This window comes from Electrophorus electricus, chromosome 16 (genome assembly GCF_041902795.1).
Source record: "Electrophorus electricus isolate QZ-2024a chromosome 16, ASM4190279v1, whole genome shotgun sequence".
Taxonomy (NCBI): domain Eukaryota; kingdom Metazoa; phylum Chordata; class Actinopteri; order Gymnotiformes; family Gymnotidae; genus Electrophorus; species Electrophorus electricus.
This window is the reverse complement of record NC_137512.1, coordinates 21,755,619-21,776,898: the sequence shown is the minus strand read 5'-3', so window position 1 is coordinate 21,776,898 and position 21,280 is coordinate 21,755,619. Positions and strand designations below refer to the sequence as shown.

Below are 21,280 nucleotides of genomic sequence, written 5' to 3'. Positions count from 1 at the left end.
AGACACTTTAAACCTTAAAAAACGCATTGCCACTATAGCCAGTAAACTACCAAAATCAGTTCAATCTCAAAAACGGTATCATATAATCACCAGTTGTTAATAACTTAATAGCTCAACCAATCTTGGTGGACTATGTTACGTTTTGAGCATAGATCTAACTGGTGACTAATTGGAAATAAGTTATTATTATTATTATTACACCTATATTTAAAACAATTTCAAGACATTTAGTTAACCAAGATGAGAGAAAACACCGATTATTTATTGTAAATAACAGAAATGTATCTTTGAGCAAAATGAGTCGATATGACGTCAGCAGCAGTGTTTGTCAGCACTGCGGGTCGGAAGAGGTTCACTCGATTCTGCAAATGAGAGAACTGAGTGAAAAAATAGCGTAGCGTACGCATAAAATCCCACTTTATGCGCGATTTGATTTGTATTTCGTTTGCAACCTATCTGTGTTAGTGAAAAGTCTAAACCGTTAGCAGCGATCTGGTGTAGTAAAAAGCTTGCTACGTTTAAACTAGCTTAGCTTAGTTTAGCTTAGCTTATTTACCTACGTTGTCGTTACCAGGCTGGCGTTACTGGCTAGCTGTTGTCCTCGTGGAGACAATTTTTAAATCTGAACAAAACGCAGCTTGGACTCATCTTGGAGTAAACAAGGAACCCGCATATACAGGAACCACAAAAGGGGTGAGAACTCGTCTGGACGGAATGAAGCTATAGCTCGCCTCGGTTTAGCTGCCTTGCTAGCGTTAGTTGCTGCCGGCCTGCTCGGGCCTTCAGTTAGGATGTATTGTTTATGTTTATGTTTGTGGCAGTGCAGTTTCGCAGAGTTGTATTTAAAAGAAATAGCTGCATTTTGATTACAAGTGAGCTGCTTCATTTGTAGCATTGCCGAGGTTGTTGGCTAGATGGCTTTGATTGGGGGAAAAAATCCAGACAGCGAGAGAGTTGGCTAACTAGCAAGGTAAATCCATAGATCAAACTTCAGATTGTAACCGCTTTCAGTATAATGACAGCCCTTACTGGACATTCTAGCTAGTCTGGAAAAAAAAACTGCCCATCGTATAAAAAGTTCACTTCTGTGTTTAAGGTCATGTCTAGAACACGCACTCTGAGTATTTGTAAGGTTTAGTCTGGAGGAGGGACGTGATTTTAGGTATTGTGTAACAAAAGAAGTCGAGTTATTTCTCATGTGTTCACCGCTCTCCTTAAAGTTGCAGACCGGGTTAGCGTTTAAGACAGATAACGCTTGTGTATTAACCCTGTTGGCTTTTCAGACAGATGCTGTGTCCCCGCGTCTGTCCAAACTGGTTGCAGGAAACACTGCCATATGGCATTCAGCCAATATTATGTTAACGTTAGCTCAAACAAACGCTTCGTAAACAGACTGAACAGGAAATTAAGTCGAAATATCCTAGCTTTATGTGCTTATCCCTCTACCGCGGCATTTCTTTGCTTTCAGTTCCTCCTTGCAATTAGAAGTCGTATGCAGCGTGTGTGTGTAGATCGGGATCACTTGAACGTCACCAGCGTTTGGTTAATGTGTGATGCGTGGATATTGTTGTGTTCATTCATATTCAGGCTTAATGAATCCAGTCAGCTAACCAATTTGATCGTTTTAGTTTTTTATGAAAAACGTGGGTAGCATTACTTGGAGAGTTCTGGAGGAAATGAGTCTAAAGGAGTAATGCAGAGCCCTTTCCAAATTCAGCCTTTAGGGCATTTGGATTAAAAAAAACAACTCCAGTACAGCCCATGTGACTGGCCTGACAGGAAGCCAGTCTCTTCCTCTTTTCTCTTTTCCTTTGTACACACACGCATGTAGCTGTGTGTAAGTATACATTTGACTTTGTTCATTATTCTGGAAAAATGTTAGAGGGTGAATGTGTATATCTATTTAGATAGCTAGATGGGCAGGCAGGCTATATGGCAGAGGTCGTTGGAGAAACGGGATCAATAAAGCCACTGGAAAAAAGGCATGCAACATTTTACTGAACAGACAGATTAATTGATACACAATCTTGATGTGAAATATATTTCTCATATAATCATTCATTCATTTGTACAGGAAGCATGTATTTGAGTAAAAGGATTACATTGTGTTCATGCTTTGTGGGACAGTTTTCTAACTTTACCATTGAGGCGACAGGAATCCTCTATTTAAAACATGAGTCAGAGCTTTGCTCTGGGCTCCACCTATCTGCTTGTCTCTGTTACTCATGCACAGACACTAAATGCTTTCATAAGTTCTGCCTTTCAGTGTCAGGTCCTGAATGGGGCAAGTTGCGAAACTGACATATTTTTTTGTTCATTTTATTATTATGTTTTTAAATTAAACAAGCTACTATATTTACCTGTATGGGCTTTAGCAGATCTGGGTTTGAATAAGTCTAAACAGAGTTTTGTTCAGTTTAAATATGTTTCCAACAAACAGAGTAATTTTGAGTAATTGAGAAAACAGAGAGTAAACAGAGAGTAATTTTGATTTACAAGACCAACTGTAGCCCACTGAACTGACAGTCGGTTGTTCCCTCTCAGGGTGGTTGGAGTACTGCTTCTGACCTGCAGCTTTGCTGTGTAGCACAGAGGAATGAGTTATGACCTCTGTCGTGGTAATAGATGGTGGGGGGAACATACTGGAGTATGTCACCGGAGAAGAGGAAGCACAGCAGGTAAGACCCGTGTCTATATCACACCTGCTATTTGAACAGCATGCCTGTTCTGACATTTCTGGGACATGCTTCTTAATGAGGTGGCATTACCTGTTATAGTGGTATATACTCCACCCATTAGACATTAACCATTCTTTAAAAGTACTCTTCATGGGTGTTTGCTTCTGTGATGTCCAGCCACTGGAGACTTTGACCTGAATGTACCTGCTGTTTACATCATTAGGAGGTGTGTTCTGATGTGGCAGTACCTGGGGAGGATGCGGAGTGTCCCGCAGTCATAGTGGAGCAAGTGAACAGTGCAGAGGTGGAGCAGTGCTACGCTGCTCAGGTGCTCGTCTGTGATGATGAGAACACCTACCTCATGCAGGATGTTGCTGAGGAGCAGGTGGTGGAGACAGAACTGCAAGACGTCGGAACAGGTGAGCAGCGCTTGAACAATTAGAGAGAGTGCATTTGAAGCTTTCCCTCAGCTTGGGCACTGTGGAGAAGTGGCACCGAAAGAGATCCGAAATCACTTCTGAGCAATAGATGGATGTTTGGCTGTAAGATGGGGCAGAGCTGACAGGTTTCATTGTTTAGGTAACCTGATGAAGTGCATGCTCCTTTTAGTCATGCTAATAACTGACTCTGATAAATGAGCCCTTGCACCAAAAAACCATCTCAGCCATTTGCTCTTTTTGTGTCATCAGTTCTTTTAGTTTTTGATTTTGTACAATGTTTTGTACATTCAAATGCTAAATATGCTTTATATAGACTTGCCTTCATTCATGTGGGCATTTAAAAATAAAACTTGCAATAGTGCTTTATATTGTTTTTATTTTGTAGAGTGCAGAAGAGTATATGGATATGCTTGGTTTTCGTTGCAAGGTCTTACATTTAAACTTGGACTAGTTTAACTGGTTGTGCTGATTCTTGTAGATTCATGCAATCGAACAAATCTTGTCTTATAAATCCTGCTTATTAAACAAACATACCACCCAAAGATCTATCAAGTAGAATGGTCTGTACAATTTTACAGAGGATAAAGAAAAAGTAACATTGCTTGTTAAGTAATGATTTGTGGTCACAAGAATGGTCAGTTGTGTGGGATATCTGAAGGTCACGTTTTTGTATAGACTGTATATTGACAGCTAGCTCTTATATATTGTGATGAGCAATAATTGGTATGTAACAATATGCATCAGAATAAACAAAAAGTACAATTACTGTGCTTACTTAACAACTGTCTGCTTAGTCCACCAGCTGTACTTTAATTTATTTGAAAGCACCAGTATGATGCCCATATTCAGGGTGTAGGATATTTGTAGCTGTGTTTCATTGCTTGAGAAGTGCAGTTATGTTGTCCCCCGTTTTGGCACACCTTATTTCACACATTAGTTTAAGGTTTATGTGGCCTTCCAGGCTTTTAATTCAAGTACTACAGGATTTCTGACATATAGACATGTGACTTTCCTGTAGGCAGTAATTTATTAATTTGGGAAATTTAATATCATAAATGCCTTTATTTTTTAGTTGTTTGATTTACCCTTTGTATTGTGTTGAAGCAATGGCAAACTCCTAAACGAGTCTTATTAATGCAAGTACATTTGATTGGGCCATGATTTGTTGGACCTGTCTACATTCACTGTGTTATCATGTTATTATAAGTACACCTACTTTTATATATGTACATAATTTGACAGTTCCTTTCTGGCAGCAGTATTGTACTCTGAAGTAATTTGACTGCACAACACGTATAAATTATTGACGCGGCATCATAAATGAACAGCTAAACAGCGACATCTTGTGGCATGTTTACAGACGATAGTGAACAAATAATGCCATACTTCCGTCGTAGAGTCAGGAGGGAGATTGAAACGCTGACTTGGAATTTAATACAAATCTGGTTTCGAAAGAAAACATAAGACAATTAATGTTAATTAAAGCTGTACGTAGACAAATTATTGACTTTGGCCAATGCATTGTGGAATTTCTAAAGTCAAATACGAATTGGAGAACGCGGGAGAGAAAGACGCTGATCAACTCACTAGCGGAAGAACCGTGTCGCGCTACTCCGTGTTCGTACCGCACTCATTGGTGGCGGAGTGATACAGCTATGAAGGCTCATGGTGCCTTACTACAGAAAGAAGTCCCACCTCGGTCCTTGTAACGGGGAATATGGCGACTCTATTTCAAGAAGGTTCCGAGAATCAGCTAGATTTACTCATCAAAGCCGGTAATAGACAAGCACAAAAATATCATTAGCCATGCATTAGGGGAAAGTGCCTCGCCGTGCCTGTGATTCATCGCGAAGGTCCGTTGCCAACGGTAGTTGTAGTGAGGCTGCAACGATACTTAATTTTGAATCAGGAAGTAGGTTAAATAACTTGGTTCTGCGGCGCCTGGCTATGATGATATAAGACTGGCATTTCAGTTTGCCAGAAGCAGTGTATATTTTATAGACATGTATAAGAAATGTGCTTTGCAGCACATTATGCTTAAAGGTGCTTTGCAGCGTTTTGTTTCATGCGTACGTTTTATCTACTGTTATGGACTGATGCGAGTTCTCGTGGAAACCAGGAAGTTTGTGTATGTGTTATCTAGTGTTTAACTTGCTGTCTGGTACTTATTAAGGTAATCGCTTTGATGTTTACTTTTAAAAACCGATCCGTATCTGTGGGGAGTTTATTTTATTTATGTTCCTTATCTGGGTTAGTTTTGGTGTCCATGTGAACAATAGCGGTTGTCAGGTATTTACGGCGAAACAAATGATTCACTGAACAACACAGCACGGCGCATTGAAATGCGTACTTTCACATAAACAATAGAATAAAGTAAAATGCATTCTTGCTTTTTGATTTTTTAAAAATGATTTCTTACGTGACGATGAAGTGCAACGTTCTGCACTCTGAATAAACACTATACCAATAACATTATTTTTCCGATTTTTTGTTGCAGACAATCAATTTATTTTTCCATTATTGCCAGTCATATTAAGACGAATGTTTGGGTTATCATTTAATGAGGAATTATTAGCAGTTTCAGTTTTCGTTTAATGTTGATGGCGGAAGTATTAAAAGTGAACTGGGGGGTGTTTTTAGGTGAGTGACGGCGGCCCGTGACCGACCGCTGAACTCCTTTTCTTCCGAATTTGTCGAGTAGCCAATGAACATCTTAAAGTCCAGATATTGCGTCATTACACCGCCAGTAAGAGTGAAGGGCGGGTGTTGATTGACGTTAACACGATCCTATGTCCGGAGAGGGGTGGTGAGTTTGTAAATACGGAAGAGGCTTTGTTTGTTTGTCACAAGGCTGAGTTCTCAAGCTTTTACATTAACATAAGCAAGTAATTTCTCACATTGCCAGCGTTAACATGAGTTTTATAGTCTTCCATTTGTAGTCAGAAGAGTACTTTTCAAAGAAAAATGCTGTGTTCTGCCCATGAAATTTCTCCAAATCTGTGGTTTTTTTCAGTGCCATTAATTTTTGCTTTAATTTTTACCAATACAGCAATAATAGTAATAATTATTAATTACTATGCTATACTTTGCTTTGACCTGTTATAATTAATTATTCCTTTTTTTGTGCTGTTCTCTACCCAATTCATCCATCATTGGTGAGTTTCACAGGACCACTGCTGACCAGGAATTATCTGGGTAGCAGTTCCTTCTCATCTCAGCACTGACATGGTAGTTGTGTGGTTGTGGGTGTTGCACTAGTATGAGTACATAAGATCAGCATTACTAAGATTTCATGTGTCAGTGTCACTGATGGTTTGAAAGTATCCACTCACAAGCTCTCTTTTGGTCAAAAACAGTACTAGAGTTGGAGGATGCCTTTGTAAATTGTGTGTGACCTCACTTAGCCTGCAGTCTCTAACTGTACCTGTACAAGGTATTTTGGTAAACAAATGTTTCTGATAAAGTGGGTGGTGAATGTTTATTGCTAAAGATATTTGATGGCTTAATCAAATGTGTTTTACTGTAAAGCAAAGCTGAGATTGGAGGGGTTGCACATTTGATGGCCCTGCACGAGCACAATGGAATGGGCAGGCGTGGGAGAAAAAAAGCAGCAGTAACATGGAAGAACTTGCGAGTTCATTATTTTTAGGAATTTCCATATGTTCCTATGTAATGTGAAAGTTAAAGAACTTTAAACAACAGAAAAAGTAAAATGTTGGTTGTGGTTGGGTAATACAGGCGAGTTCTAAGAGACACTTGAAGTGCGGATGAAGTAGGAGTAATGGGATGCATCACTCCTCTCTTTTGCAGTGGAGGTCTCGGTTCAAGACAAGACCATTGAGGCGGCCGAAGCACTCCTACATATGGACTCTCCAGCCAGCCTGCATGGTGACCACAGCCCAGGTAGTCAGTCAGTGTCTCTTTCTCTTTTGTCTGCACTCTACTCGTTATTCAGTTGCTTCTCAATTCCAGTCCTGACATACATGCCCACATGGGATGGGCTGGTGGGGTGGGGGTGGGGGGTACTCTGGTATGAGGAAGTAGCTCAAACGTAGTGGTTCTCTTGATGTGGATAATTATGGAGTCCTTCAGGGGCTGGTTTGTGCTTGTTGGAGGAAAAGACACTAAACTAGTGCCTGGGAATGGTTTTTTGTTTGGTTGGTTGGTTGTTTTTACTCTGGAGAAGATTTGCTTTCTCCAGTGTTTACCGTTGCTTTTCGAGAGTTTGCTGTATTGTCCTGATGGATCGATCTCTCTCTCTCTCTCTCTCTCTCTCTCTCTCTCTCTCTCTCTCTCTCTCTCTCTCTCTCTCTCTCTCTCTCCATATGCAGAGGAGTTTCTGTCAGAGGTGGAGGTTAGTACTGAGGACATTGCACCAGTTGAGGAGGATTCCGTGACCACATTGCAGCAAGCAGACCTGCAAAAAAGAAAAAGAGGTATCACGCACCTGCCTTACTCTGATCCACCTCACTCTCACTGGTGTCACTCCTGCCTGTCTAGGGCCTGGTGTCTTCCTTCAGCTCAGTGAATAATAACATTATCACCATTTTCTGACAGTGTTCATTTTGGACTATTTTTATTTTTTTTTTTTTTTTTTTTTTACAGGTCGGAAATCCAAAATGCCACGAGAGTGCTGCGATGGCTCCCTGGATCTTATTTACAAGAGGAAATCAAAAGAGAGCAGGGGTGAGTGTGACCTGTCCACCTGTAGGTGAGAAATGCTGTCAGGATTTAGTGTCTGCACTGTTTTTTCATGCATGTATGATGTGTGTTGCAGGCACCACCACATACCTGTGGGAGTTTCTGCTGGACCTCCTGCAGGATAAGGAAACCTGCCCTAAGTACATCAAATGGACAGAGAAAGAGAAGGGCATATTCAAGCTGGTGGACTCAAAAGCTGTATCCAAACTATGGGGCAAGCATAAGAATAAACCGGACATGAACTATGAGACTATGGGAAGAGCCCTCAGGCAAGCATGCTGTGTAGTGCTACATCCTCCTCTCAGCTTGCTTTGATATGATGAAACCCTCATTTTTGAGCACAATTATATTCTGATATCAAGTTGATAAAAGATGTGTGTGTGCGTGTGTGTGCGTGCGTGTGTGTGTGTGTGCGCACGCATGTAGGTATTACTACCAGCGTGGTATTCTTTCCAAGGTTGAAGGCCAGCGACTGGTGTACCAGTTCAAGGAGATGCCCAAAGACATTGTGTTCATTGACGATGAGGTTGATGATGGTGTAGATAAGGGGAAGAGACCTGCAGCAGCTGACAGCTCGACTCCAAAAAAGAGGAAGGGCAGAGTGTCTCCTGTGTTACCCTCACCTCCAGTCATCAGTATCTCCTCAGGATCTGAAGGCGTCATATCAGTGCAACAGTCACCTGTTACCACGGCATCAGCCACCAGGTGAGGACACTACAGCTGTTGTCTGTTGGAATTGACCTGGGTAACGTATTCAGTTAAACATTCCAACAGTGAATGTGCATCTCTCTCTCGCTCTCAGGACGGTGAGGCTGGCTATGCAGGTTCCGGTCCTCATGACAACACCCCAGGGTCAAAAGGTCTCAACGGTAACCATAAACTCACCCACTGGTACGTCTCCCTTGCTGACCACGGCCAGTACGGTTGCCGGTGGCTCCAGCACGGGGAAACTCCTGCTGCAGGCTGTGCCCACACTAGTGCCTGCACAGGGGCAGAACGGCGAGCGGATCACCCTGCAGCTCATCACCCTCCCAGCGGGCTCGGCCAAACCGGGCACCCCCATCACGCTCCGCACACTCACACCCCTCACGGGCCCTGCCACTAGCACCCAGGTGCTCCAGCTAGCCATGCCCGCCGGCGTGAGCACCTCCACGGCCACCCCTATTCAGGACAGGAAGCCAGCCACGTCCATACAGGACGTGAAGATCATCACAATGGAGTCTTCTGAGACTGGTGTGGTCAAGAGGATGGAGGTCCCAGCTGAATACTCGCTCAACTGTGTACATGCAGATCTGGCTACCACGCAGAGCTGAGATGTCATTCACACGAGCAAACAGCTTCCTCTCTTCAGTAATGCATGAAAATTAGGGGGAGATTGTGAGTTCTCTTTTTGTATTTGGAGATATGCACCACAGAAAGTCCAGGTGGCCTTTTATCATTGCAAATCTGGTCATCAGGTTGAAGACTTCAGTGATGATACCAGCACTACAGATTACATGCCACAACACTATGAGTGATATTAATCAGTCTTCTGCCTGAATATGTTTTGTTTTGGTTTTTTTAAATACTTGTAGGTTTTGTTTTTTTTTTCCCTTCACCTCTTTGTAAATGCGGCAGACCACCTGAACTGTGAGGTTATGGCAGTGTGCTATATCTGGTGCTACGTACGGACTGAAACTGAGCGTGCAGGGAGAGCGCTCCAGCCTTCATCAGTTCAGCCTCAGCAGTGGAGGGGACTCTGTACATAAGCCGACTGGATATTCATCCCGAACAAAACGTCAGACAAGATTATTCATCCCCAGATTCAAAATTGTAGGAATCTGATTGTACTTTTTTCCTTGTGTAAATATGAAAAATAACTTGTTTTGATATTTTCTACCCAGCAGTGTTTTTTTTTTTTTTTTACAGTTTGAAAAGCAGCCGTGTCGTTAGAAGGCTGATAAAATGTCACAGCCCTTAATCATTTCACTGTCTGCACTTAGATGCCTTTCCTTTTTGGTGCATTTACCCTCACTGCACCTGTTACCCATGTCTTTCTCGTTATTTCACCCTTGTGTAAAAAAACAAAAGGGAGATAAAGCGTGTCTCTGTTTGGATTAAGCTATATTGAATATTCAATATTTGAAGCATATATTTTGTTGTACTCCTATCCAAACTTGTACTCAAGTAGATTTAAATATAGAGGACATGATTATGCAAACAGATGGACTTTCTGGTTTTTTGTTTTGTTCCCCTCCCTAACTGAACGTCTCGTGTGAAACCTGCCAGTGGCCAACCCTCCTCAGGCCGTGCTGCTGCTCATCCGTTCTTGGGGTTCCTAAACCCTGCCATTTAACAACCAACCAAAGTTTGGCATTTTATCTGTGCATCTGACTAATGCCCCCAGATGACAAAGTTGTGTTTTCTCATACCTTTTGTAATCATGTGCATAGATGTAACAATTTTCTTTGTATTAGCAGACATAAAAGCTATAGGAGTGGATCTTGTCCAGATCCATGAACTAGGTAACCAGTTCTTGGTTATGCCATATTCATCATCATTTAGGAAACTCCATTATGCAGATGTGTTCATAGACGTGATTTGTATTTATGGAAATTAATAGTTGGGGACAGACTCACAGATTGCTGGTGCCTCCACATCCTTCACTCACCAGCCACTGTCATATCCATGTGCTCTCCCTAGAGGCCAGGAAACTCACAGTTTTGCCACAAGCATGTTTTTAGGAGGTTCTGTTCTCACAGAAATTTGCTTTTTTGCTGTCTGGCTACCTTCAGCTTTTAATGCCTACGGCTAATTGCACAGGTAGGTCCATACAAGGAGGAGCAGGGCCACAGCTACTGGAGCTCCTGTCCTTTCACGGTGCGCTAACAGCGCAGTGTGTCGTCACGTCAAAATGAGCTCCACCTTACCATTATGTATGGGACTGCATTCAGTACTATTGGCTGTGCAGTACTTGAGCACCTAATACAAGAAGCCCACTTCCACTCAGCAACAGATCTGGCTGCTTATATTATTGCTTGGGGGTTTCCTTCGTAAATTTGTGTAAATCTACAGAGGTACTGTACACAAGACATCTCTCCAAGAAACACTGAGAGCTCAGAGTGAGTGAGTCCATAACTGGATTATGGGGTCAGCAATTCACATTGCTAATCTGCAGAATGAAGATTCCTGTCTCTTTCAGAGGGCATGTGTTCAGAACAGCATGAAGGACATGGGCTAAAGGAATATGCAGAAAAATCTGGATTTTAACAATGCGATATTGTTTGATAAATGAATGTAGCATGATCAAACTGCATGTCTAATTAAACAGATTAGTAGTAGTTGTTTGTTTTAGTGCTGTAGATTTAACAGAGCTTTAAACAATTTTGCAATGTCTGGATCGAACCCTGCCGCCAGACAGGAACACGAGTACAACTTTGCGGTTTGCCTGGACATAAGGATGCGGACTACTGCAGAGATTACCCCCCCCACAGGGTTCTGCTTCACATGCACCTTGCCAAGCTGGTGGCTTATTATAAGGGGCCAGAAACAACAAAACACGGGTAAGATATGTGATGGTAAACAGACCCTAGATGCCTACCATGGGCCATGTGTAATTTTAGAAGGCATTATGGACCAGTTTAAAAAATGATATCATTAAAGAGACAGAAGATATATTTCTAAAATAATGAAGCAGCTTTGCAGTACCAGTGAGTGACATGCAATAAGCAATTACAGTGAAACAAATGGACATATAGCAGGTAGGATACCTGGAACAGCTTCCCCTCTTAGGTCTGCCTTCCTGAGATCATATCTTTCATCTTTGCTGAATAAATTATAGAATATTGCACATCTTTAGTGACAGCGACACATGTTCAGTCTCTATCTTCATGCATCTGAGGTTCTTTCATGCCTGTTAGGACAAGGGCTATAATTGTGCTGTAACATGAAGCATTCACTTTCACATTCTTTCATGCAAATTTAAGCATTTGCACACAACGACACAGAGAATGTCCTGAGCTGCTATGAAACCCAACTGGAGTGATCTGCATTGATTGACAGCTACATGAGCCTATGGGGTTCCTGGATGAGGCTGAGGTCACAGACCAATGAGAGGTGGTCAGAGGGGTAGTGGTATGAGGGCAGGCGGTTTGGGCCAATCTGCTCCTCACTGGGCATGGTCAGCACGCCATCCACACTTAGGCTGTTGCTTGAATACCAGATGTAGTCGAGTGTGGAGCGGCTCTCTCCACTTGGACGGATCTTCCAGCTGGTGTAGGCCGGCTCCGTGCTACCATCCGCACTTAGCCGTCGGTAGGCGCTATCCAGCCCCAGCGGTGAGGCCATGAACCGCTGGTACACCTCCTCCCCAGGCTCTGCGTTGAAGTCCCCACACACCACCAACGGCACACCTTCTGCCCCCTCTGTCCGCTCCTCACACCCATACTCGCTGATGGCCTTCAGCTGCTGGAGGAGGTGCGAGCCCTGGGCCCCACGGAAGGCCTCCCAGCCGCTCCGTGCCTTCAGGTGGGTGACGGCCACGCAGAAAACCCGGCCCGTGGCCCTGCACTGCAGTGTTGCCACAATGGCCACCTGGTTGGTCTTGATCATGACGGCGGAGAGGCGCAGGTGACTGACACGGAGCAGCTGGAAGCGCCGGCGACTGAAGAACAGCGCACAGCCGTCTGGGCCGTTGTTGTCACGCACGTCCAGGCACGGTGAGCACGGCTTGGGGCAGAAGCTGCCCTGGTAGCCTAGGCTGGACAGCACTGGCAGGAAGGTGTCATAGTAGTGGTCCACCTCTTGCAAGCACAGGATGTCTGGTCTGTAGGTCAGGATCTCCTCCAGGATGAGGTACTTCCTCTCAGACCAGTTCAGTGCTTCCACTGGGCAGCACACAAAGGCGTCCTTGCCCTCACCTAGAGCTGCAAGTTCAAATGTTGATGAATAAAGCTGAAGTAACAGTAGCTATGACAAAGAGTAGCATTGTTATTGCTCTTACTGCTTACAAATCACTGCCCTCAGTACTGCAGTTCTGTTCCCTAGGGCTGGGTTTCCCCAATCCTGGCCATGGAGTACGTCACATGTTAGTGTTCTTCATTACTTATTTATAAAGAGCTTGTTCATTTGGTTATTAATTAAGGTGGGAACAGGAAAAAAAAACATTACATTTGTGCAAGGCAATCAAATGCCAGCACCAGAACAACCACCGCAAAATTAAAATACTTAACAGACTAGATACAAGCTTATAATACAAAATATCTAGGTCAGGCAGGTGGAACAAATCTAACAGAAAAATACCACTAACGTATCACTTTAATACCACGAACAGAAGGAACTCCTCCAATACCTTGTGCTAGAATATTCCACTGCATGACGCGGACGCGCAAGTGGTGTGGGCTTCCAGCACTGGTCTGGATGAAGTCTCTGTGCGGCCGTGGGGGCCGGCTCCTCAGGACCTCCCCACACTGACGCAGGAGCACGTCCGGGTCAGCTTGCTCAGGCTCACACTCCTCGGCGTCCATGTGTGCGTGTTCCTGCGGTGTTCTGCTCAGAGACTGAGCCAGAGTGCTGAAGAGCCTACTGCTGCCAATGCCCATTGGACACACTGCAAAACACACACGTGCACAATGACTACACTCTCTCTCTCACACACACACACACACACACACCACTGACTACACTCAAATACAGAGGTTTCTGTAGTTTCTGCAGTTTGCTGTGAAGATTTCATTTTGCCGTAACATTTTCAAATGGCCCTTTATTCAGTATATGTGGATAACACAAATTAGAGTTCCGTGGGTTAATATAAAAAGGTTTAAAAGATGCACAATTTCTCTCAACACTCTAGTAGATCTGATAATGAAATTCACATGTGTGAGTGTCTAAGCAACTGAGTGAGTGTGAGTGAGGCAAGACAGTGATGTCTCAGGGATCGTCTCATGGCTCTTGTATCATTGTGTCTGTATCAGATGCTAAGTCTGATAAAAAGGATTAACTCAGTATTAGTCACCTTAGTGCATGAGAGACAGTGAAAAATTGAGAGAAAGAAAGAAAAAAATAATTGAGAGAAAGAGATTGAGACTATTTGGGCATTCGAGCACATGTGGTAGGTGCTTGTACATTCTGATGGCAAGCAAAATTACAACCAAAAATTACAAGGCTTTTGTCCTGAGCACATGCCAATAGGATACAGAAATGTCATATCAAATATATACCTAGAAACAATACAAGAAGACAAGAATTCTTAGATTTCATATAAATTATGCATGTTTACATTAAATATAGCTAATACAGCCAAGTCTAGCTCAAATGACCAGCACAGCACTATTTTGCAACCCTTTGACTTTGCTGAGTTAATGTTTGTCTACTTTCGTTCACTCATTTTCATAGTGCTCTTTCACTCACTTCCCTTTGATCCCTTAGTAAACAAACAACAGAGACAACGGAATTTATCATTCAGAACCCGATTCCCACCAGAGAGAGCTTCAGATTTCCTTCCCACCTCCAGTCCAGTTTTTCTTTACATGTCTTTCACATTACCTCTTTGTACTTGTTTGGACAAATATCCTTGCTGGTCAGCAATTGAAGGTATAAAGGAAAAAAACATAAGATGAAAACAACTGGCTTCTCTCAGACTCAGTCCAGTCCTGTCGAATCCAGTTGGACTTTGTTGTCTAGTCAGTGAATTTGTGGATTTGAGTGTGAGAATGGGTTCAGTAGTAGCTCCAGAGAGACAGAGAGAGAGAGGTAGATAATGAGAGAGAGAGCGAGCGCATGCAATGGTTCCAGTGTATATAGATTCAGATGTGTGTGTATGGGTATGTATGTATGTGTGTTCCTACACAGAGGGTTCCTGAATAGACTACTGTTGGTGAGCATCCATAATCATTCACTGAGAACAATAGCTCATTATGAAAATGAAAAAACACGAGGGACCAAATACACTCACTCAAATACACACATGCGCACACAGACACACAAACTAGATGAAGATGACTGTCGTAATTGAATCCATGAGGAGAAAAGTGCGCTTCACTGTTCTGGAATCTAATTCAATAATCTGATAATTTACTGACTATTAACCACTGCAAAGCAGAATAAAACGATGCATCAGCAAAATGAAAGAACTAAAGCTAAAAATATTTGGTTTCCTACAGACCACAAAATGCATCAAGGCATATTTGAAGTTGATGTGGCTCAAGTGTGATACTGAAGCTATGATCCCAAACACACTGTCAATACACAGATGTTCTGCAATTGAGTGAATTAATAAAAATTCTATTTTATGAGAAAGAAAGTCAAGTTTCATCTGTTAAATCTGATCTTAAATCATGGAGGAATTAAATATTTTATCTCTAAATCTCACTCATATTCATTATTTCGTTAAGTTGTATGTTACAAGGATCATAGTCCATAACAAAGATGATCAGATTTCAGTCCTAGACTGAGTCAGCAAAGCACTGCAAAATTTCATGATTCTGATCATGAACCTTTCAGGAGGCACACTGGGTGTGTCATGCTCAGGTCTGCTACAGGGTGGGGTTAAACCCATCTTCACAAGACAGTGACCTCTCCACTTAACACACCGCGTTAATCACTGTAAGATTTTACACCAGCTACATGCAGCACATGCTACCACGACAAGCGAAAACAAAATGCTTTGGATCTATATTTTTACTCAGTAGCATCAATACAAACCTCAACAAAGGTATAAGCTTATTAACTTTTTATTTATTTACTTTTTTACTATTCATCAGGATCTGGACTTTTCAAAGGAAAACTATGACAATACTCTAGAACAGAAGCAGTCACCACAGTCACCGTTACAGGGATATTAACAGATATTACACTATCGTTCCTAAATCAAATTTATTAAAAAGTGATCGGTACATTAAATCCTACAGGAATCTGTCTTATAGATCTACACTTTACTTGTGTAACGCCAAGCCTAAAGCATTAACTGCACATAGGATGCGGCCTGAACTGCCTTCCTGAACAAGAGAGCAGTGTCAAGGGTGTTCAGGCTAGGTCCCAACCACGCTGGGATCCTCATAGATCTGAAGTCCATCTAAAGCCTTCCTCCATTGTGCATGCACATTGATTACCATTAGTGCTGCTTACTTGTTGCTAGACCTAATTGATCACTGAATGCTATTTTTTTCTTTGCTTGCATTTCACAATACCTACCCATATCTAGAGAACCTAGTATAGGATCACCCGCCGTAAGCAACCACACTCTCAAGCACAGGGGATTATGTCTACAGTCGTGGCCAAAAGTTGAGACTAGCACAAATTTTGGTTTTCTTAAAGTTTGCTGCTTCAGTTTTATGGCGGCAATTTGCATTAACTCTACATTGTGAGGACTGATCAGATGAATTGCAATTAATTGCAAAGTCATTCCTTGCCATGAAAATTAACTTAATCACAAAACTTACTGCGTTACAGCCCTGCCACAAAATGGCCTGTTAACATCATTTCAGTGATCTCGTTAGCACAGGAGAAAGTGTTAATGAGGACAAGGCATCTGATATCACCCTGTCATGCTGATTAGAAGAGCAGACTGGTTGCTTTAAAAGGGTGGTGGAAGTTTTCTTCTGTTAACCATGGTTACCTCCAAGGAAACATGTGCAGTCATCATTGCAGCAAAAGGGTGTCATAGGCAAGGAAATTGTTGCTTGTAAGATGGTTGATTTAGGTACTGCTTATCAAGTCATCAAGAACTTCAAGGAGAGAGGTTCAGTTGCAGTGAAGAAGGCTTCAAGGCACCCAAGAAAGTCAAGCAAGCACCAGGACCATCTCCTAACGAGGATTCAGCTATGGGATCGGGTCACCACCAGTGCAGAGCTTGCTTGGAAATGGCAGAAGGCAGGTGTGAGTGCATCTCCATGCATAGTCAGGTAAAGGCCTTTGGAGGATGGCTTGGTGTCAAGAATGGCAGCAAGAAGCCACTTCTCTCCAAGAAAAACCTCAAGGCCAGACTGACATTCTGCAAGAAGTATAGGGATTAGCCTGCAGAGGCCTGGGGTAAAGTGATTTTCTCTGAAGCCCCCTTCAGACTGTTTGGAAAATGTGTGGGTTTGCTCAAAGTTTTGCCTAAGAACACTGCAATGAATAAGGAATGGTATCAAAACATCCTCCAAGAGCAACTTCTCCCAATGATCCAGGAGCAATATGGTGATGACCAATACTTTTTCCAGCATGACACAGCATCCTTTCACAAGGCAAACGTCATAACCAAGTGGCTCAGTCAACAAAATATTGAAATTTTGGGTCCATGGCCAGGAAACTCCCCAGATCTCAATCCCAATGAGAACCTGTGGCCAATCCTCAAAGAGGGAGGACAAGCAAATACAGAAACTGTACGCAACTCCAAGCAATGATTAGGTAAGAATGGGTTGCCATCAGTTAACCAAGATGTTAACCAGAAGCGGATATCCAGCATGCCAAGGTGAATTGCAGAAGTCTTAAAAAAGAAGGGTCAACACTGCAAATATTAAGTCTTAAACTAGATGCATTTGTCAATAATAAGTGAAAAACAAAACAAAAAAAAACCAAAAACCTTGACCTGCTTATAATTGTACGTCACCATACCATATAAACATCTGACAAAAGGATCTATTTAAAAAAAAAAAGGCATTACATTTTGTGAAAACCAAAATTTCAGTGTCAGTCAAAACCTTTGGCCACGACTGTACTCCAGCTAAATATGGGCATCTATGTTGGATAGAACAGTTGATTCACAGGTACAACGACCTTTTGGTTCTTGGGGGTGAAAAGTTGCGCAATACCAAATTGCCTTTGAAGGACACAACAGAAAATACAGTTCGACAGTTGTGAAAGGTTTACAGTTAATTTCACTGAAATAGACTACCGCGCAGACACAGGTTTAAAAACAGAATCAAACAATGTTTTCAGCATTTGTTATTTAGCACTGCTATGTCTTCTTGCAGAGGGCCTTTTACACAGACACGTCTGTGATATCTTAAATTCATAAGAAATAAACAAAGCATGGGGCTACATTACGAGATTATTAGGCTCAGTAACTGCAGATGTAGACCTCGTACAACAAAAATGTGACTAGGGTGATAGACGGGCATATAGATTAATCAAAGATGACTCGCTTATATCAACGTTTAGAAGTCAGGATACTGTCATCACGTCTCGTAAATAAAATACAGACCATTCTTACATTTCCAAATGACGCTATTTATTTACTGTTGGATACTGCCACCAAAGCTGTAAAGTTAGGGAAATACCCGAACACTGTTGATATAATACACAATAATGGCAGCGAACCACCCATTAGACATGACATACCTTCTACGGAGTTGAGGACTGGCGATGAACTACTTGTCTTAATTTGTGAACAGACCGCCAGGTCTCCACAAGTAGAATGACAGCGTTTTAAAACCGGAGCAACTGTATTCCTCCACTGTTCAGACTTTTTTGGTGAAGTCTTCAGAGATGACAGACAAATTGTGGCGAAATCCCTCTGAATCAACGAAGAACAGCGCCTTGCCGGATACATTGTAACACAATCCGAAAGTGTTCGAGACCGAAGATGAACTAAACTAAAATCTTACATGGCATAATTATAAGATACAGAAAACACCCGACCGTCAAATGGCAGTTCGGTTAGTCCACAATAAACGCAAAACTCAGAAAAAATATCTGCATTTAAAGTTCGTCTGTTACATTCCGACCATGAATACAGACTCTTCTACTACCAACCTGCAATGATTCGTCATTTGTTAAGATAAACCATTTACGAATAGGGGAGGACGGACGGATATTGAAATATACGATCAAGATAGGGCTAAAGAAATCAGCTCATCCGCTCCCCCTCTGATAATTTAGACCCGTCTTGTCGTATATATGTTTTAGCCATGCCACAAATAAGCTTACAGACGAATACTGAATGCAAAATGTAAAAACAGATACCCTCATTCTACACGAAGGGTGAATGGTTTAGCCCAAATATAACGACGCCGCATGCTTTACGTGTAGGTGGCGAGACCTGTCATTGTTATTACGTCAGGCGTAATAACGTCAGGCGTAATAACAACGAATGCGCTTTAGCACTTGGGGGGGGGGTTGGAATCACTTCCATCAATCGGTGACGTTTACATCCGTTACATCCGTTCTCCCAAAGAACAAGACAGCCGGTGTACCAAGTTACCACGAAGAACTACAATATCTTCGCGGGAATAAAATCTTACAGGCAATGTACCGTGACTAGTAGGACAGACACACATATGACTCTTGAGACCGATGTCATTAAGATCATAGCATTCATTGCACAGGGTTCTAAAGTTCCAAGAGTATAGAGGACAACTGAGTTTCCTTATTTCATTGCTGCCATATGTGGTTAGGGTTAGGAACCCCCTAGAATGAATGTTATCATTTAAACATTTACTTTTTTGTATATAAACTAGCTCCTTCTACTGCTAATTCAGAAGTACTTTGCTTGCACAGCCGATGAAGGACCTCTGTCTGAAACATTCCGTTTCTCTGGAAAATGTACTTTAGTACAATTTTGAAAACCTCTACATCTCTTAGTAGAGTACACTGCAGTTACTCACCGAGAATCTTCTTCAGATATATAGATAGATAGATATATAGTTTCAAAAGAAGAGAACTAGAAGCCCCGGCATTATAAACACCATATTTGAAAAGAAACTATGTCTTGACTTTGGCCACAGAAAGTTCCACCAAGAATTCCATCAGGAGATCAGGAGGAGCCTGAACTGGTACTTATGTTCAACTGACTTAACGTAACCTGGTCTGCGTAGATGAGGAATCCTGTGAAGAGACTGTCAGTCCAGAATGGATCAAAGAACAGCCCATTCTGTTCAGAGTAGAAGATCTGAAGCCAGACTTGGTCTCCCCTCTGCAGCCGGAGCACAGTCGACCCTGATGCTATGTCATGGTTTCCTGTGTTGGCATCAAAAGTCCTTATCTTGTACTGTCCATTGTGCACAAGCCCAATTGCCAGGTGTTTATTAGCCAGCGTGATGTCATAGGTAAAGAAGTATACACCTGGGACTGCACAGGTAAACTTGCCGCTGCTAGCGTTGTAATGCCCTCCCTCGTTCATTAAGATGCGGTTAAAGCGTATGGGCATGCGCTCCTTTGGGTAGCTCTTGGTAATAGCTACAGAGAAGGCAGACCGTGCCTGCACCCCACAATCACAGCCACCAGGGGTGCCTGCCTCCCCCATGTCTCCCATTTCCCCTTTCATCCCTCCTGCCCCCCGTGCACCTGCTGCCCCCCGTACACCCTTCAGGCCCCTTGGCCCTGCCCTTCCTACAACTCCTTGGCGGCCCTTTGGTCCAGGTTTTCCAGGGTTGCCCAGCTGACCTTGTTCCCCTGTGATTAAAAAAAAGAAAAAAAAGAAAAGATGATTTGCTGTTGGAATTGGAATCTGGAGTTATTCATTTTGCTATGGGGTCTCTTAATGGCAATCCTGAGATTCCCATGCACTGGGAATTTTTATGCTGCTCATGCTCTTACATGGCCCAATGAAATCATGACTAATTAAAAAATTACAGTAAAAGTTGAGTTAGATGTGGTAGAGCAGGAAATGTCACCCATCTAAATGATAAACAGAAATTAGCAGTTAATTACCTTGCTCTCCCTTCTGACCCTTTTCCCCATCCTTGCCATCCTGTCCATCACTGCCGGGTAGGCCCATCCGGCCTATGCTACCACAGGGCCCTGGGGGCCCGGGGCCACCAGGAGGGCCCTGCGGCCCCGGCAAACTGCAGGTGAGCTGGGATGAATGAATGGTGAAGTTGTGTCCTTTCTTTATGGCTGAATTCACATTTAGCACAGAGAGAGACAGCAAGCATATGGCCAGCAAGACCCGAGGAATGGTGCAGCTGTGACAGCAAAACCTCATGTAAGAAACTGCAGGCTGCGGTATTTGAATATAGTCCGCAAGAACAAACGTTTTTAATTGAGTTATATAGTAGCACGACGAACACTACATGCTTTAAAAATATCTTTTAAACTTTTCATATTTTTTTTGTACATTGTTTCAAGAACGACTTTTGAATTTTCTGTCTTTAGTCATTTTGGCTACGGCTCCAAAACTGAAGAAAAAGGGAGCGACCGAATTATAACAGCTGCAATTAATAACTTAATAGCGCGTATGTACTGGCCAAAGAACTCACCATCGGTTTTCTTTGGGCGCGATGAAGGAACCCATTTACTCTCAATAAAATTTAAAATGTACAAAAACGGTACGCAAGCTCTTGTCTCTCTCCCACGGAACAAGCACCAGCATCGACCCTGTTTTGACGCCTCTGCCAGATGCTTTAGACATGAAGTAAGAGAACAGATTCAGGGGGAGGGGTTTCGTAGAACTGCATAAATCCCAGTTGTTCACATTTCTCTGCTGACAGCGCTCTACAATCTATCCGTCTTGCGCTGGTAAGCCAGCGGCCTTCTGCGAAACAAAACTGGTTCTGGCGAAAG

At 42.7% G+C, this 21,280-nt stretch overlaps 3 protein-coding genes across 9 annotated transcripts; 1 reads left to right on the top strand and 2 right to left on the bottom strand.

The window, feature by feature from the left end:
- The first annotated feature begins 314 nt into the window (after positions 1 to 314).
- On the top strand, positions 315 to 10,019 carry elf2a (E74-like factor 2a (ets domain transcription factor)). 3 transcript variants are annotated; one of them, XM_027016681.3, is made up of 9 exons: positions 315 to 693; positions 2,545 to 2,678; positions 2,902 to 3,097; positions 6,929 to 7,021; positions 7,450 to 7,554; positions 7,724 to 7,804; positions 7,896 to 8,088; positions 8,246 to 8,524; positions 8,622 to 10,019. In XM_027016681.3, exons 2-9 carry the CDS (start codon positions 2,604 to 2,606, stop codon positions 9,130 to 9,132), a joined length of 1,533 nt encoding a protein of 510 aa, XP_026872482.1. In that variant the 5' UTR covers positions 315 to 693; positions 2,545 to 2,603; the 3' UTR covers positions 9,133 to 10,019. The 3 variants fall into 3 exon arrangements, with proteins under 3 accessions (XP_026872482.1, XP_026872483.1, XP_026872484.1); XM_027016682.3 differs by lacking the exon at positions 315 to 693 and adding an exon at positions 1,016 to 1,837; XM_027016683.3 differs by lacking the exons at positions 315 to 693; positions 2,545 to 2,678; positions 2,902 to 3,097 and adding an exon at positions 3,122 to 4,893.
- nocta (nocturnin a) lies at positions 7,385 to 21,087 on the bottom strand. 5 transcript variants are annotated; one of them, XM_081699243.1, is made up of 5 exons: positions 18,119 to 19,493; positions 13,149 to 13,406; positions 11,569 to 12,723; positions 7,910 to 7,955; positions 7,385 to 7,535 (listed from the first exon to the last, which is right to left on the bottom strand). In XM_081699243.1, exons 1-3 carry the CDS (start codon positions 18,327 to 18,329, stop codon positions 11,861 to 11,863), a joined length of 1,332 nt encoding a protein of 443 aa, XP_081555369.1. In that variant the 5' UTR covers positions 18,330 to 19,493; the 3' UTR covers positions 7,385 to 7,535; positions 7,910 to 7,955; positions 11,569 to 11,860. The 5 variants fall into 5 exon arrangements, with proteins under 5 accessions (XP_081555369.1, XP_081555368.1, XP_081555372.1 ...); XM_081699242.1 differs by having other exon boundaries at positions 7,910 to 12,723; XM_081699246.1 differs by lacking the exons at positions 7,385 to 7,535; positions 7,910 to 7,955; positions 18,119 to 19,493 and adding an exon at positions 20,977 to 21,087 and having other exon boundaries at positions 8,368 to 12,723.
- Positions 19,076 to 21,104, bottom strand: c1qtnf2 (C1q and TNF related 2). Its single transcript, XM_081699247.1, has 3 exons — positions 20,977 to 21,104; positions 20,429 to 20,682; positions 19,076 to 20,170 (listed from the first exon to the last, which is right to left on the bottom strand). Exons 1-3 carry the CDS (start codon positions 21,009 to 21,011, stop codon positions 19,533 to 19,535), a joined length of 927 nt encoding a protein of 308 aa, XP_081555373.1. The 5' UTR covers positions 21,012 to 21,104; the 3' UTR covers positions 19,076 to 19,532.
- Between the last annotated feature and the right edge of the window lie 176 nt (positions 21,105 to 21,280).

Bases quoted from the DNA above. Each gene is read 5' to 3' on its own strand.
- elf2a (XM_027016681.3), top strand. From the start codon at position 2,604: ATGACCTCTGTCGTGGTAATAGATGGTGGGGGGAACATACTGGAGTAT. The intron at 3,098-6,928 runs GTGAGCAGCGCT...TCTCTTTTGCAG, and splicing joins ACTGCAAGACGTCGGAACAG to TGGAGGTCTCGGTTCAAGAC. The intron at 8,525-8,621 runs GTGAGGACACTA...TCTCGCTCTCAG, and splicing joins ACCACGGCATCAGCCACCAG to GACGGTGAGGCTGGCTATGC.
- nocta (XM_081699242.1), bottom strand. From the start codon at position 18,329: ATGTATCCGGCAAGGCGCTGTTCTTCGTTGATTCAGAGGGATTTCGCC. The intron at 13,407-18,118 runs GTATGTCATGTC...TGTGTTTTGCAG, and splicing joins AGTCCTCAACTCCGTAGAAG to TGTGTCCAATGGGCATTGGC. The intron at 12,724-13,148 runs GTATTGGAGGAG...TTGAACTTGCAG, and splicing joins GTGGAATATTCTAGCACAAG to CTCTAGGTGAGGGCAAGGAC.
- c1qtnf2 (XM_081699247.1), bottom strand. From the start codon at position 21,011: ATGGGTTCCTTCATCGCGCCCAAAGAAAACCGATG. The intron at 20,683-20,976 runs GTGAGTTCTTTG...TTGCTGTCACAG, and splicing joins GCGCCCAAAGAAAACCGATG to CTGCACCATTCCTCGGGTCT. The intron at 20,171-20,428 runs GTAATTAACTGC...TTTTAATCACAG, and splicing joins GGGTCAGAAGGGAGAGCAAG to GGGAACAAGGTCAGCTGGGC.